At 39.6% G+C, this 13,914-nt stretch overlaps 1 protein-coding gene across 2 annotated transcripts in view; it reads left to right on the top strand.

The window, feature by feature from the left end:
• The first annotated feature begins 7,637 nt into the window (after nt 1–7,637).
• Nucleotides 7,638–13,914, top strand: part of LOC126183640 (succinate-semialdehyde dehydrogenase, mitochondrial) — a 213,604-nt gene continuing 207,327 nt past the window's right edge. Inside the window, exon 1 of one of the 2 annotated variants that reach the window (XM_049925779.1) lies at nt 7,638–7,746. In XM_049925779.1, the coding sequence (XP_049781736.1) occupies nt 7,720–7,746 (27 nt within the window). In that variant the 5' untranslated portion in view covers nt 7,638–7,719. Of the gene's footprint in view, nt 7,747–7,907; nt 8,010–13,914 lie in introns of those variants that run through there. The other variant, XM_049925780.1, reaches the window with a different exon arrangement.

Here is a 13,914-nt window from a genome sequence, read left to right on the forward strand (position 1 = left end):
TTGTATATGTTAAAAATATATCTGCATAACTGAACTGTTGTTGCACGTGTGTGAGAGAAAGCAGTATACATTTCATTGGTTAGTTTTCCATCAGTATGCAATGCATGCCAGATATATAGATATGTTTTCTAATTTTGAAGAAACATAAATTTGAAGTCAGTGGGTCAAGTGATGTGTATTTGCCGTTTGTGGGGTGCTGCACATTAGAAACTGTCAACCATTTAATGATTAATTTTAAAAAGTCAACAGTGCCATCACAAATCTTAATCGTCAGACTTTTCAAAATTTCTAGTGCTGTCACATTTTTACAATCAAAAACGCTGAGAGCAATGGAAACATTCTGTCTCTCAATAGAAGTTGGATATACTGTCTTTCTCACTAGCTTTGGGGCAAGTTTCAACAGTTTATTTTTCTCAGAATGAAACAGGTTCCTCAAATAAATTTTGCTTGACTGACATATTCGCATGCAGCATTCCCTTCATCACTGTGCAGAAAGGCATTAATGAAAGCAAGTGTTTCCTCAATATTTGGCATTATGAATGATTCATTGTTTCCATTCAACCAGTTATTTCTGATACACTTACGCAAGTGCACACTGTCAAACAGGAGGCAGAGAGATTTGGATGGAGCAATTGGATTTGTAATACATGGCCATAAAATGCCATCACACATAAGCTGATACATTTTCCTATCAGTGCTATGGTTATCTGTTACCAGACACATTACAACATATCCAAGGTCGTGCATAATCTTTAATACATCAATTGTCATTTTCAGTAGTGTATCAGAGTTAACATTTTTACAGGAAAGAGAGCTATTACTTCTTTATAATCAGAATGTAAAGATGATGCCATGGAAACCTGCATTGTATCTGCTCTTCTAGTATCTGAAGTATTCTCAGTAACACCAAGTATTTTTCCTGCCTTATAAGAAAATTTTGAGTTAACATAAACTTCATCTAGCATCACTGAAATTACTTTGTCATTTTTCTGAAGAAATTTATTTTTCCCTCAAAAAAGCACTCTGTGATGGACTAATAGAAGGTTTACTTGGACCCATTTTCCATAGAAACTGCCTTAAATAGGCAGGGTGAGGTAATGTTAACTCATTTGTTTTTCTCAAGTGATGGTAGGCACCAGGAAATGAAAATCAAACTGTTGCTACCCACGGCACAAGCTCAGGAGAATATCTAATTTGCTTTGTTATTGCAAGTTATAATTGCTCCAAAACATTCTATTTTAGAGGCTATATCATCATCAAAATCACTACCAGCTTTCAGTGCTTGTTTGAGAACATTGACTAAAATTATAACCTTGTCAATGGTTCCAATACAGCTATCTGAGAAACCATTTACGTGACTCACCAGAGTCTAATTTCGTCCTTTTGTCACATCTCAAGTCCTCTTGCTCCCCCAACTGTAATATCAATTTCAAGGTTTCTTTAGGCAAACACACATTTTTGTGAAACACTTTTACTTCCAAGGAACTTTATATCTTGAAGCACACTGAAACTAATGGCACATCACTGACTGAATCATCCTTTAATTTAATGAAAAACACATAGTCATTCTTTACTAAAAGTGTAAATGGGTAAACATTCCTTTTATGAACTTCGCTTTTAAAATGCTGAAAGTCAGGTATATTGTCATTTTCGTACCAATTACTGAAACTACATCCATCATGTTCCAGTAGCTGTTGAACACGTTCTTCAGGGTTCTTCCTTTCCCTAGGAACTGGTACTGTGTGATAAGAAGGTTGATTAACAAAAATAGTTGGAATTGAATCATTTGTTAGTTTTGGTATTTTTCGTGGCACACACATGGGTTCACTATTTTCCACAGGAAAATATGTGTTCCCTAACCACAAACTTAGGTTCAAAATGCTTAATGCATACCACAGTTTTATCGTTCACTTCTAAATTACCTCTATGAATTTGTTTAATACATTTGTTCCTCAATCCTATTTCTTTGATCGTATGTTTTGCCATAATTGGATTTACATCCTGGTACACAACAGCTACGAACAGTTTACACTTTAAATTATGACGAACTTAGTAGAAAATCTAGAAAATAAACACTAGCGTAACACTTGTGACAACATTCACAGCATATAGCATAAATAACAGGTAGTAATAATTGCTTTAGCAAATAATCTCTTGAACGTCACGTATACAATATTACACACACGTTATGAAAACACAAGCACGCTGGTTTGTTTTCCCCCACGTTTGTCACTATATTGTCAAGTATCGATATCTGCCTTGAGGTCTGATTTATTGTAGGTGGACTTGGTAAGAGCTACACCATCACTCTTCAAATGCGATTTTCTCGACAGAGGGTCAAAATTAACCCTTATCCTTTTGCGAATTTGAAGTCTCAGTCATGAAGTTTACGTATGCTGAATGTGGGTCGAATCGTTGAGGGAAAATTCGCACCCATCGTTGTTAGTGAAAATACAGTGAGTGAGAAGCTCCTTGTGCAGGATCCGCTGAGTGAGATGTGCTGGGACTGCAAAATTCAGTGATCACTTACATTCACAGCCTTAACCAAATAACTGTGGAAATACAGTGCATGGAGTCCTCTATCTCTTTAAATAGATAAAGATGGAAATATGTAGCTAGAGCTACCAACACCGATTCTATGAAGCAGTTACAAATCTAAATTTTTAACGTGGACCTGTTTCTCACGATATCCCATCCCGTGAGTGAAAATTTATCTGTAGTTGAAAGGCAGATCCGTTAACAAAGGAGTAATTTAGAAGAGAAATTAGAACTAAAAGTGTATACCTATACAGACCAGTCATGTTGCGAAATACTCCAAAGCAAAATGTTGATACCTCGCACTGTTCATTCTACTGTGAGTCTACATTGCATTTCCACCATCTGAAATGAAGACGAGAGAACTATATATTTACAAGTGAAGTGTGTGATGGGCTACAGGAATTCACTTCTAGGGTAAGGAGTAGACAAAATGGTCACAGGATAATATGGGCTTGGTAGTAGGAATGAGAAAGGAAGAAGACTAATTGAATTCTGCAACAAATTTCAGTTAGTAATAGCGAATACTATAGTTCAACAACCACAACAAGAGGAAATACTTGGAAAAGGCAACGAGATAAAGGAAGATTTCAGTTAGATTACATTACGGTCAGGCAGAGATTCCGAAATCAGATACTGGACTGTAAAGCGTACTCTGGAGCAGATATAGACTCAGATCACAATTTAGTAGTGATGAGGAGTTTGTGAAGTTTGAGAGAAAGTATCAATGTGCAAAGATGTGGGATACTGAAACATTAAGGAATGAAGAGATAAGCTTGAAGTTCTTTGAGGCTACAGATGCTGCAATGATGAACAGCTCAGTAGGCAGTTCAGTTGAACAGGAACGGACATCTCTAAAAAGGGCAACCACAGAAGTTGGAAAGAAAAACGGTGGTACAAGGACGATAACTGTGGGGAAACCATTGGTAACAGAAGAAATGCTTCAGCTGATCTATGAATAAAGGATGTATAACAATATTGAGGGAAATTCAGAAATACAGAAACACAAGCCTATTAGGAATGTAATAAATAGGAAGAGCAGGAGAGCTACGGCATGAAAAAGATGAAAAAATCGAAAAAGCAGTAATTGTCGGAATGACCGACTCAGCATATAGAAAAGTCAAAACAACCTTCGGTGAAATTAAAAGCAAGGGTGGTAATATTAAGAGTGCAATGGGAATTCCACTGTTAAATGCAGAAGAGAGAGCAGATAGGTGGAAAGAGTACACTGAAGGCCTCTACGAGGGGAAGACTTGTCTGATGATGTGGTAGAAGAAGAAACAGGATACGATATAGAAGAGATAGGCGATCTAGTATTAGAATCGGAATTTAAAAGAGGTTTGAAAGACTTAAGATCAAGTAAGGCAGAAGGGACACTTAACATTCCACACGAATTTCTAAAATAATTGAGGGAAGTGGCAACAAAACGACTGTTCCCGTTTGTGCGTAGAATTTGGAAGATTAAAAGAGACGAAAAGTGCGAGAATTACCACAGCTCATGCATCCAAGATTCTGACAATAATAATATACAGAAGAAACGAAAAGAAAACTGAAGATCTGTTAGACGACGATCAGTTTGGCTTTAGACCACCCGAGAGGCAGTTCTGACGTTCCAGTTGATAATGGAATCAAGAGTGAAGAAAAATCAAGACATGTTCAGAGGATCTGTCGATCTAGAAAAAGCGTTCGACAATGTAAAATGATGCTAGATGCTCGAAATTCTGAGAAAGACAGGGGTAATCTATAGAGCAATGCGAGTAATATACATTATGTACAATTATATCGAAAAAGCAGTAATTGTCGGAATGACCGACTCAGCATATAGAAAAGTCAAAACAACCTTCGGTGAAATTAAAAGCAAGGGTGGTAATATTAAGAGTGCAATGGGAATTCCACTGTTAAATGCAGAAGAGAGAGCAGATAGGTGGAAAGAGTACACTGAAGGCCTCTACGAGGGAAAGACTTGTCTGATGATGTGGTAGAAGAATAAGCAATGATGAAATTAAGAGAAACGTTCAAGAGTGGAATTAAAATTCAAGATGAAAGGATATCAATGATAAGATTCGCTGATGGCATTGCTATCCTCAGTGAAAGTAAAGAAGAATTACATGATCTGTTGAATGGAATGAACAGTCTAATGAGTAGACAATATGGATTGATAAAAGGGCTAGGAACTGAAATAGTGGCAACTACTTATTCACAACTGATATAAAAGAGTTACATGTTTGCACCTGTCACTGTTCTTCAAAGTAATCACCAGCGTTGTGCAGAACCCGTTGCCACCGATGTGGAAGGCGCAGTATACCGTTAGCAGAGCCTGTTCTGTTGATGGTGCGACTGGAGCGGTCTAAAGTTATGGTGATTCTCGTGTACGACTGTGATGGTGCTATCCTAACGCATTACATTCCTCCACGGCAGACCGTCAATGCGCAGTATTACTGTTCGTTTTTGGAGCATCACCTGCGACTAGCTTTGCGGAAGAAGCGGCGACACATTCTGCGCAACCCACCCATTATTTTACACGACAATGCGCGGGCGCATAGAGCGCAAGCTGTGGCTACTCTGCATGGTCGATGGGACTGGGAAGTACTGCACCATCCACCATACTCCCCGGACTTCAGTCCTTGTGACTTTGATTTGATTCCAAAGATGAAGGAACCACTTCCTGGCATTCGCTTGAGAACTGTTCCAGAAATTTGACAGCCAGCAAATCGAAGAAAGGCGAAAATAATGAGAAGTACTGGAAATGAGAACAGAGAGAAACTTAACATCAAAACTGTTAATCACGAAGTAGATGCCGGTAAGATGTTCTGGTACCAAGGCGTAAAATATCGCACGATGGAGGGAGCAAGGAGGACGTAAAAATCAGACTGGCACTGGCAAAAAGGACATACCTGGGCAAGAGGAATCTACTAGCATCAAACATGAGCCTTAATATGAGGAAGAAATTTCTGAGAATGTACGTTTGGAGCACAGCATAGTATGATAGTGAAACATGGTCTGTGGGAGACAGGAACAGAAGAGAATGGAAGCATTTGAGATGCGATGCTGCAGAGGAATGTTGAAAACTAGGTAGACTGAAAGGTAAGTAACCGGCGAGGAAAGGTATACATGGAAGACACTGACAACAAGAAGGGGTAGGATGACAGGACAGCTGTTAAGACATCAGGGACTAACTGCCATAGTATTACAGGGACCTATTGACGGAAAAAGCTGTGGAGGAAGATGGAGACTGGAATACATCCAGCAAATAAGTGAGCAAGTAGGTCCAAAGTGCTCTTGTGAAAAGATTGGACACTAGAGGAATTCGTGGAAGGCCGCATCAAACCAGCCAGAAGACTGACGACTCAAAAAAAAAAAAAAAAAAAGTGGATGAAGTTGCCACAGAAATGTGTTCATGTCTTATGTCATTTTGAGTTATCATTTAACAGTTTCATATTACCGGTACATCTAATGCAAGAAGAAACGTCTGGGGCAAATTGAAGAACATTCAGTGAATTTTAGCTGCAGTAGGTTGCCGTGTAAGAACGAAATTTTGTTTACCCTCGCTCGCGGTGTTGTGAAGCACCGCAGTTTACCCTTATACAGAGCTGTCGCTGGTCTTCAAGTACTGATACGATGATGCTACACGCACTGCGATTGCAGAGAGGAATGCATCGCCTTTCCTCGATTGCTCACTGATGTGTTTGGGTATTGCGCTGCTTATACTGACCGTCTGCTTTATGAGGGCTGGCTTTCCTTATAACGGTCTACTGACGGACTCTGCTCCTAGTTTATATTATTGTGCTACGAGCCTTTTGCAATGAATTAAACTGGAAATGTATATTTTGTTATGTTCGGATAGTCTGTTCCTTAGTTGTCACGTTTCGCGATAAAGCAAATTTAGAATGCCTCTACAACTTGGTAACATGAATAACAAGTCGTGACTCTTTAAAATCTTTGTGGCTGGTCCACTGAAATTGTATTCTGTTGAATGTGTAGCACATTAAACCCGAAAGCCGCGACCAGTCGCAAGTTTTAAATACAACATTATACATTAATCGTGACATGTCGCTTGCATACAGGTTAAAAGGAAGGAAAGGAGGAATATTAGGTTTCAAAGTCCTGTCGACATTGAGGTCATTAGAAACGGAGCACAGGGTCGGACTATGTCAAGGTTGGGGAAGGAAATTGGCTGTGCTTTTTCAAGGGATTCAGCCCGGCATTTACCTGGAGTGATTTAGGGAAATCACTGAAAACGTAAGTTTTTCTGCTTCACTTACGTCTACCATCACCAGCAACCTATTGCTGTGGCAGTAGATAGCCGTGCCTTTGCACTGTGAGACAGATTTGCGGAGGCGACGGTCGCCTGGGTTCAGTCCCAGATCGTTTCGAAACTATTTTTCCGGCCAGTAGGTGCATGGTTTCTTGGTGGTTTTCACAGTCTTCTAGGCAATAATAACAAAAACGAAAATCAGCTCTCTAAAGTAAAGACACATTCGATTGGAAGGAACATTGGGTCTGACGTCCCGTCGACATCGAGGTCATTAGGGCCTTACACATTCAGTACACATCTGTAACCATTGGAAACAACCATTGTTCTTGTAAGGTGCATCACATGCTCCTCGAACAGTGCCCATTTTGCAAAGCACTGTAGATGAATCGTCTGTATATTTTCATATAACGTTCCTCTCACAACTGTTTCACAGAGCGCACACCACAATTCGGAAATAAACGCGACCTGTCATAACTATGCGGTTACAACAAAAAGCTAATTATACCACCAGTCCAAAATGTTGTCTTCGTCTGCAGATAGTATTTGCAGGTTTAAGTGCGTACCAACGAGTATGAATAGTAAATGAGTAATTAAATTAATGAAAATTAAGAAAAGCACGATTTTCAACAGAAGGCATAAAACAGCTAACAGCATTTTTGCCAAATACTAGTGACACCACTCGGGCAGTGAGCATAGCGGAGATGAGAAGAGAAACGGATGACGATAAATAAACGGCGAAATCAGAATTTTTTTTCTTCACGAGCAAACTGAAGTTATAATCGATCATTATGTTCCAGAGTTTAATGTAGCTACATGTCTTACTAGTCTTGCATATCTTTGAATTTAACTGCTTTGTTGAGCCTCCGCTTTAATAGCGGGATTTAATCGTTTTAATTTATGACTTGTTTAATCAGTTTATAATCGTAAATATGTTGTGTCACTTGACCGCGAAAAGGGTAAGACCCCAAGAAAGGTCACTAGTATTGTGTCGATGTGTGAAATGTTTGTCTGTTTGAATGTAGTTGGAGGATTCTAAAAACACCGGTGTTGTCTGTACGTAGCAGTAGAAAATATTGTTGATAAGTGATTTCGTTCTTGTTGACAAAAGAGTATTCCTTCGTCGAAGGAACTCTGTAGTCGTTTTCAGCATTAGCGATGTTATATTATGAATTTTCTAAATAGTCTTGCTCATTTGTGATTTGATGAAAAGGATGAATATGTAAGTTCAGTCCATTTTACGATTAATCAATTTCAAGAATTGTGTAACGTAACATTCACTGACATCTTGGCCCCAGAAATCATACTCCTTTGCATAGCTATATCCATTACAGTCGATAGGTGGGTTAGGTTTGACATACTGTGTTTTTGGCCTGGCTATCGGGATTCAGCGGAGGAGATCGGTATTTAACGTCCCGGTCCACAACGAGGTCATTAAGAGACCGTCAGGATACTGCGAAATGTGATTTTATTGTGAAACAATGAATGGAATTATGACATTTACACCTTCCTCTATTATGCCTACCTATTTCCTTTATGTATTTAGTTGAAGAGACGTTGTTCGGGAATTTTTTTCTGTATTTAGATGGGCGGCCCTTAGTTTTGGTTTATTTGTGATCTTTTTTTGTGGTAGCTCAAACTGTTAAAGATCTGCAGCACAGTGGCTTTTTCAATAATCTTCGTTTATTGGAAGCTTCACTAGGTATCTTGACTGACTTTCCTTTATTCTACAGCTCCTTGTTCTAACATAGTCTAGAAAATTCTTGTAGAGTATAAAGATACCAGATTTTTCACCTTCAGAAATTCATGAAGGATTTTTAAAGCATTTGTGTTATGTATTAAGTACTTTTTAAATTTTTAAGGGTCTGTCAAATTTGATCTATTGGAAAAAGAAGGGCCATCAAGGCTCTATTTGTTTCATAGGATCCCTTCAAAATAACATGGAACAAGTTACTATTCTCCTACAGTTCTGTGGGATTTTTATTTACTCAGAGTAACAGAGGATGCACTGATTTAGTTTGGATTTGCGTTTTGTAGATCATCTCCCCGGTATGTAACTGTAATTACACGGACCAAGGCAGCTGATAGGGACCAGAGTAAACAAGATTAATTTATATAAAAGTTTCTGCTTGTCCGTGGAACATAAATATATAAAACAGTGGTTTATAGATATGCATGCTTTTAGAGGTATTATGGACTGAAACGTGGAAAAAAAATGTCCAGTAAACATGGGCTCTGAAATGCATACATTAAGAGCTGTGAGCCGTTATGAATTTTCACTACTTTTAAACACCTCTTCTACTGCAAGCTCTCCGCTATTAGGAAGCACCTGCAGAATGCAGTAAACAAATTATAATGTTACTGGGAAACAGCAAAGCTTGAAGTGTTATCTGCTTACTATTACGCCCTGCTCTTGTGAGCCATTGCTGAAGGTGTATTCAGTGTGGTGTCCATCCCTAGTAGGGCATACTTCTGTCCTACATTTTAGGCAATTTTACATTCTCAAAAAAACTCAAAGTTGGCCATGGATTTGCTACTAGGCAGTGATGACGCGTCCCTGCAGTGCTTTTACATCATTAATTGGGCTGGCATTACAGAAGTGTCAGATTGCATCCATGTGACCCATGATGTCAGAAACGGCTATTTCCAGTGTGTACAAAATAACAACAATGATGTTACTACAGACGCATGCCAACAAACACAAACAAGAATAAAAATGACACAATAATGGCTCACTCCAAAAATAAAATGAAAGTAAAAGGACGACTGGTGAGAATAGGGGACTTAGGGCTGGGACAAGCTAAACCTACAACATTAAAAAAAACACCGCATCATCAAAAAACAAATAATATTAACAAAAATTTAAATTAGAACATTCCACTACACCAACAAAACCACAGGAATCGAACACCTATAACCCCGAAATGTGGAATTGGACATTTCCCTTGACCTATATAGCTCAACCACAGCTATAAATAATATTCACTACCTCGATTAAACTGACGTACCATAAATATACAACACACAAAACATCGTGTTAACAGTAGATTAAAACCAAAACAAAAATTACTTACCAACAAAAGGCAATATCACCTAGGTTGTCCAAAACACACATACACACACCCACAACGCCATGTATATATTTCCCTGGTCCGAGCCACTGGAACTCTTGTCAACCTCATGATGTTGCCACAAATGTGCACCTCAGATCTAACAAAAACACCAAGTACATAAAAAAAAAAAAACGGAAATACGGAAGCGTCCGATCCCGCCCGTCTGCTTTGACCCATGACGTCACAAATATGGCGGAAACAAAAACAAACACACACAGTTTCCACAAGAAGCCTAATGACACTAACGGGACAAGCGCGGGAAATGGGGTGTTTTGGGTGGGGGGGGGGGGGGCAAACCAAATATAAACAAATTTAGACGCCTTGCGTAGCTACAACGTGTAAGTGAAGACAGCCATGCATGAATACCCACCCACCTCCCCAGGGGTCGTAACCCCTGCAACCCATAGAAGATAAAGATGCTTCAGTAGCTGATTAGTGTTTTTTGTCTTTTAAAAAAAAAATCTCGCGGGATAGGACGAACAGATCAGAAAGATAAATATAATAAACTAAAACAGAAATTGGAGGAAACAGATAATTAAAATAAGTAATAAGTGTTTTTAAATTTAAAAAAAAAAATCTCAAGAGATAGAACGAACAGATCAGAAAAGTAAATAAAATAAAACATAACTGGAGACAGCCACACTCAAACCAAACTCCGCGCCGTCATGACGTCACACACGACGACACCCTTACGTCACGGGTCAAAGCAGACGTGTGGGATCGGACGCTTCTGTCGACCCAAAAGAACACTTAATAACTTGCTGAAAACACTTCCACAATCCACGTTACTGCGCCAACGACCTAAACTCAAAACCACGTTATCACGACGATAACCAAAACTCAAATGATCACAGTACTACACGTTAAACTCAGCGCATCCACTTCCACCACCAGAGGGCACAGGGCACATTCAAATACATCAACACGACATCAACAAACACAACCAATCTCTGTAGTGACATCATACACCACAACACCATTACATCGTGGGTCAAAGCAGATGAGTGGAATCTGATGCTTCCATTGACCCATTGGTCTTGCATACAGGAAAGATTTAAAGTGTCCCCACAACAAAAAGTTAATGGGCTGGCCAACATACTGGATCTCACGGAACAATCCATTGCTCATTAAATGTCTGTGTGGGATGTTCTCAGACTTTTTGGAGAAAATGGGCTGTCACTCCATCATGCATAAACCACATCTCCAGCCATTGTTGAAATGGTACCTCCTGTAGCAGGACAGGCAAGTTCTTTGGGGTTGACCAAAGCGTCCGATCCCTCCTGTCGGCTTTGACCTGTGACGTAAGGCTGTTGTGGTGTGTGAAGTCACGACGGCGCGGACTTTAGTTTGTGAGAGTGGCGTGTTTGTAGGTGTCGTTTTGATGCGATGTGTGGTGTGTTAGGTGATGTTTTTGGGTAGTTTGCGAGTGTGGCGTCGTGTGTGAATTTTGGTAAATTGCTTTTTTTTATGTCTTTGGTAGGTATAGATATGACTGACAGGGTCAACAGTTTTTGATTGTCCGCTACGATGGGGGACAGTGTGTTGTCTCTAATAAAATTTCTTCAACTATTCGGATTTTTGGATGAAGTCATGAAGTGTTCAGTATGTTGTGAAGAAATGAGGCCTACTTAAACTTCCGGAGTCTTGGACCAGGGACGGCTGTATGTAGAGATGTCATAAGGATAACAGGTCAAGGGAAGTGTTAGATTCCAATGTGTGGCTGTGAATGCTGGTATTGGTATCGGGAGATGTTTTTGAGCTATATAGGTCAAGGGAAGTGTTAGGTCCTAATTTATGGGATCGGGAGCTGCTGTTGAGCTATATAGGTCAAGGGAAGTGTCAGATTCCAGATGATACTGTGTTTAGTGGTATATGGGGAGTTTGGTGATGTCAGTTTTGTTCGTCGTTTTGCGTGGTTTTGTGATTTCCCGCGCTGCTTTTTGTGGAGAGAGAGAGAGAGAGAGAGAGAGAGAGAGAGAGAGAGAGAGAGAGAGAGAGAGTGAGAGTGTGGGTGGGATCGGACACTTGGACTAGGCAACCTGCTCAGTAGTATGTGAGGTCCTGTTAGCCTATCGTCAGTTATTCTTGCCCATACAGTAATTCAATATCAGTGCTGATGTCTTGCTTCTTCAACTGCCTGTGGATTTACATCAACCCACACTTGTTGGTAATGAAAATTCACAAACGCATCTTGTGTGAAAGCAGCCTTGTTTGTGAACTGTATCTTCCTTGTGAAAAGTGAATCTTTACCACATCCATTGGTACAACTGCATTATGGCAGGCTGATCATGTGGGTGAAGGACTTGTACGCACTATAGGTATAGCAACTTTTCATCCTGGATCACACAGACTGGAGGATGACATACCCCAATAGATACTGAAATTCTATGTACACTAATTGCAGGATGTCTTTCCACTACAATACTCGCTACTCCACAGCAGGAGTAGGAATTGGTGTAAGGTCTGCCACAACCCATCACTGTTGGAGTTACGGAACCAGAGTCTGCTAGACCCTGAAAAAGACAGCTAAATTATTGTGCAGATGGTATCCTGCATTCTGGATATTTTTCGGCATACAGAACATGAGCTTGACAGTTGCTTCCATTTACCAGACCATAGCAGATCATCATGTCTGCCATTTTCTGTACCTCTGTTACGCTGGCAAGTCCAAAGATAAAACTACAGTGGAAAAGCATTTTACAGTCTATTTGTTGTTATGGTCTTCAGTCCAGAGACTGGTTTGATGCAGCTCTACATGCTACCCTATCCTGTGCAAGCTTCTTCATCTCTGAGCAACTACTGCAACCTACATCCATCTGAATTTGCTTAGTGTATTCATCCCTTGACCTCCATCTACAATTTTTACCCTCCACACTTCCCTCCAATACTAAATTGGTGATCCCTTGATGCCTCAGAATGTGTCCTACCAACTGATCCCGTCTTCTAGTCAAGTTGTGCCACAAATTCCTCTTCTCCCCCATTCTTTTCCATACGACCTCTTTAGTTATGTGATCTACCTGGAGAATGTAGTCTTCAGCGTTCTTTTGTAGCACCACATTTCGAAAGCTTCTATTCTCTTCTTGTCTAAACTATTTATCGTCCATGTCTCACTTCCATACATGGCTACACTCCATACAAATACTTTCAGAAACGACTTCCTGACACCTAAATCTATACTCGATGTTAACAAATTTCACTTCTTCAGAAACGCTTTCCTTGCCATTGCCAGTCTATGTTTTATATCCTCACTACTTTGACCATCATCAGTTATTTTGCTCCCCAGATAGCAAACCTCATTTACAACTTGAAGTGTCTCATTTCCTAATCTAATTCACTCAGCATCACCTGCTTTAATGCGACTACATTCCATTATCCTTGTATTGTTTTTGTTGATGTTCATCTTATATCCTGCTTTCAAGACACTGACCATTCCGTTAAACCACTCTTCCAAGTCTTTTGCTGTCTCTGTCAGAATTACAGTGGCATCGGCAAACCTCAGTTTTTATTTCTTCTGTATGGATTTTAATTCCTACTCAGAGTTCTTCTTTTGTTTCCTTCACTACTTGCTGAATATACAGATTGAATGACATTGGGGATAGGCTACAACCCTGTCTCACTCCCTTCGCAACCATTGATTCACTTTCGTGCCCCTTGATTCTTATAACTGCCATCTGGTTTCTGTACAAATTGTAAATAGCCTTTTGCTCCCTGTATTTTACCCTTGTCACCTGCAGAATTTGAAAGAGGGTATTTCAGTTGACATTGTAAAAAGCTTTTTCTAAGTCTACAAATGCTAGAAAAGTAGGTTTGCCTTTCCTTAACCTACCTTGTATGATAAGTCGTAGGGTCAATTCACAATCTAATGAACGTACAAACTATTTCCATTGGAACTAATGTATGTGCTAACGTCCCCAAAACTGTAAATTCAGTTTACAATAACAACACTAACATGGTGTATCAATAGTAACACAGGAATGTGTGCTCATTTGTTTACCGCATTCTGTAGGTTGTTCA

Source organism: Schistocerca cancellata, chromosome 4 (assembly GCF_023864275.1).
Source record: "Schistocerca cancellata isolate TAMUIC-IGC-003103 chromosome 4, iqSchCanc2.1, whole genome shotgun sequence".
Classification (NCBI taxonomy): Eukaryota; Metazoa; Arthropoda; class Insecta; order Orthoptera; family Acrididae; genus Schistocerca; species Schistocerca cancellata.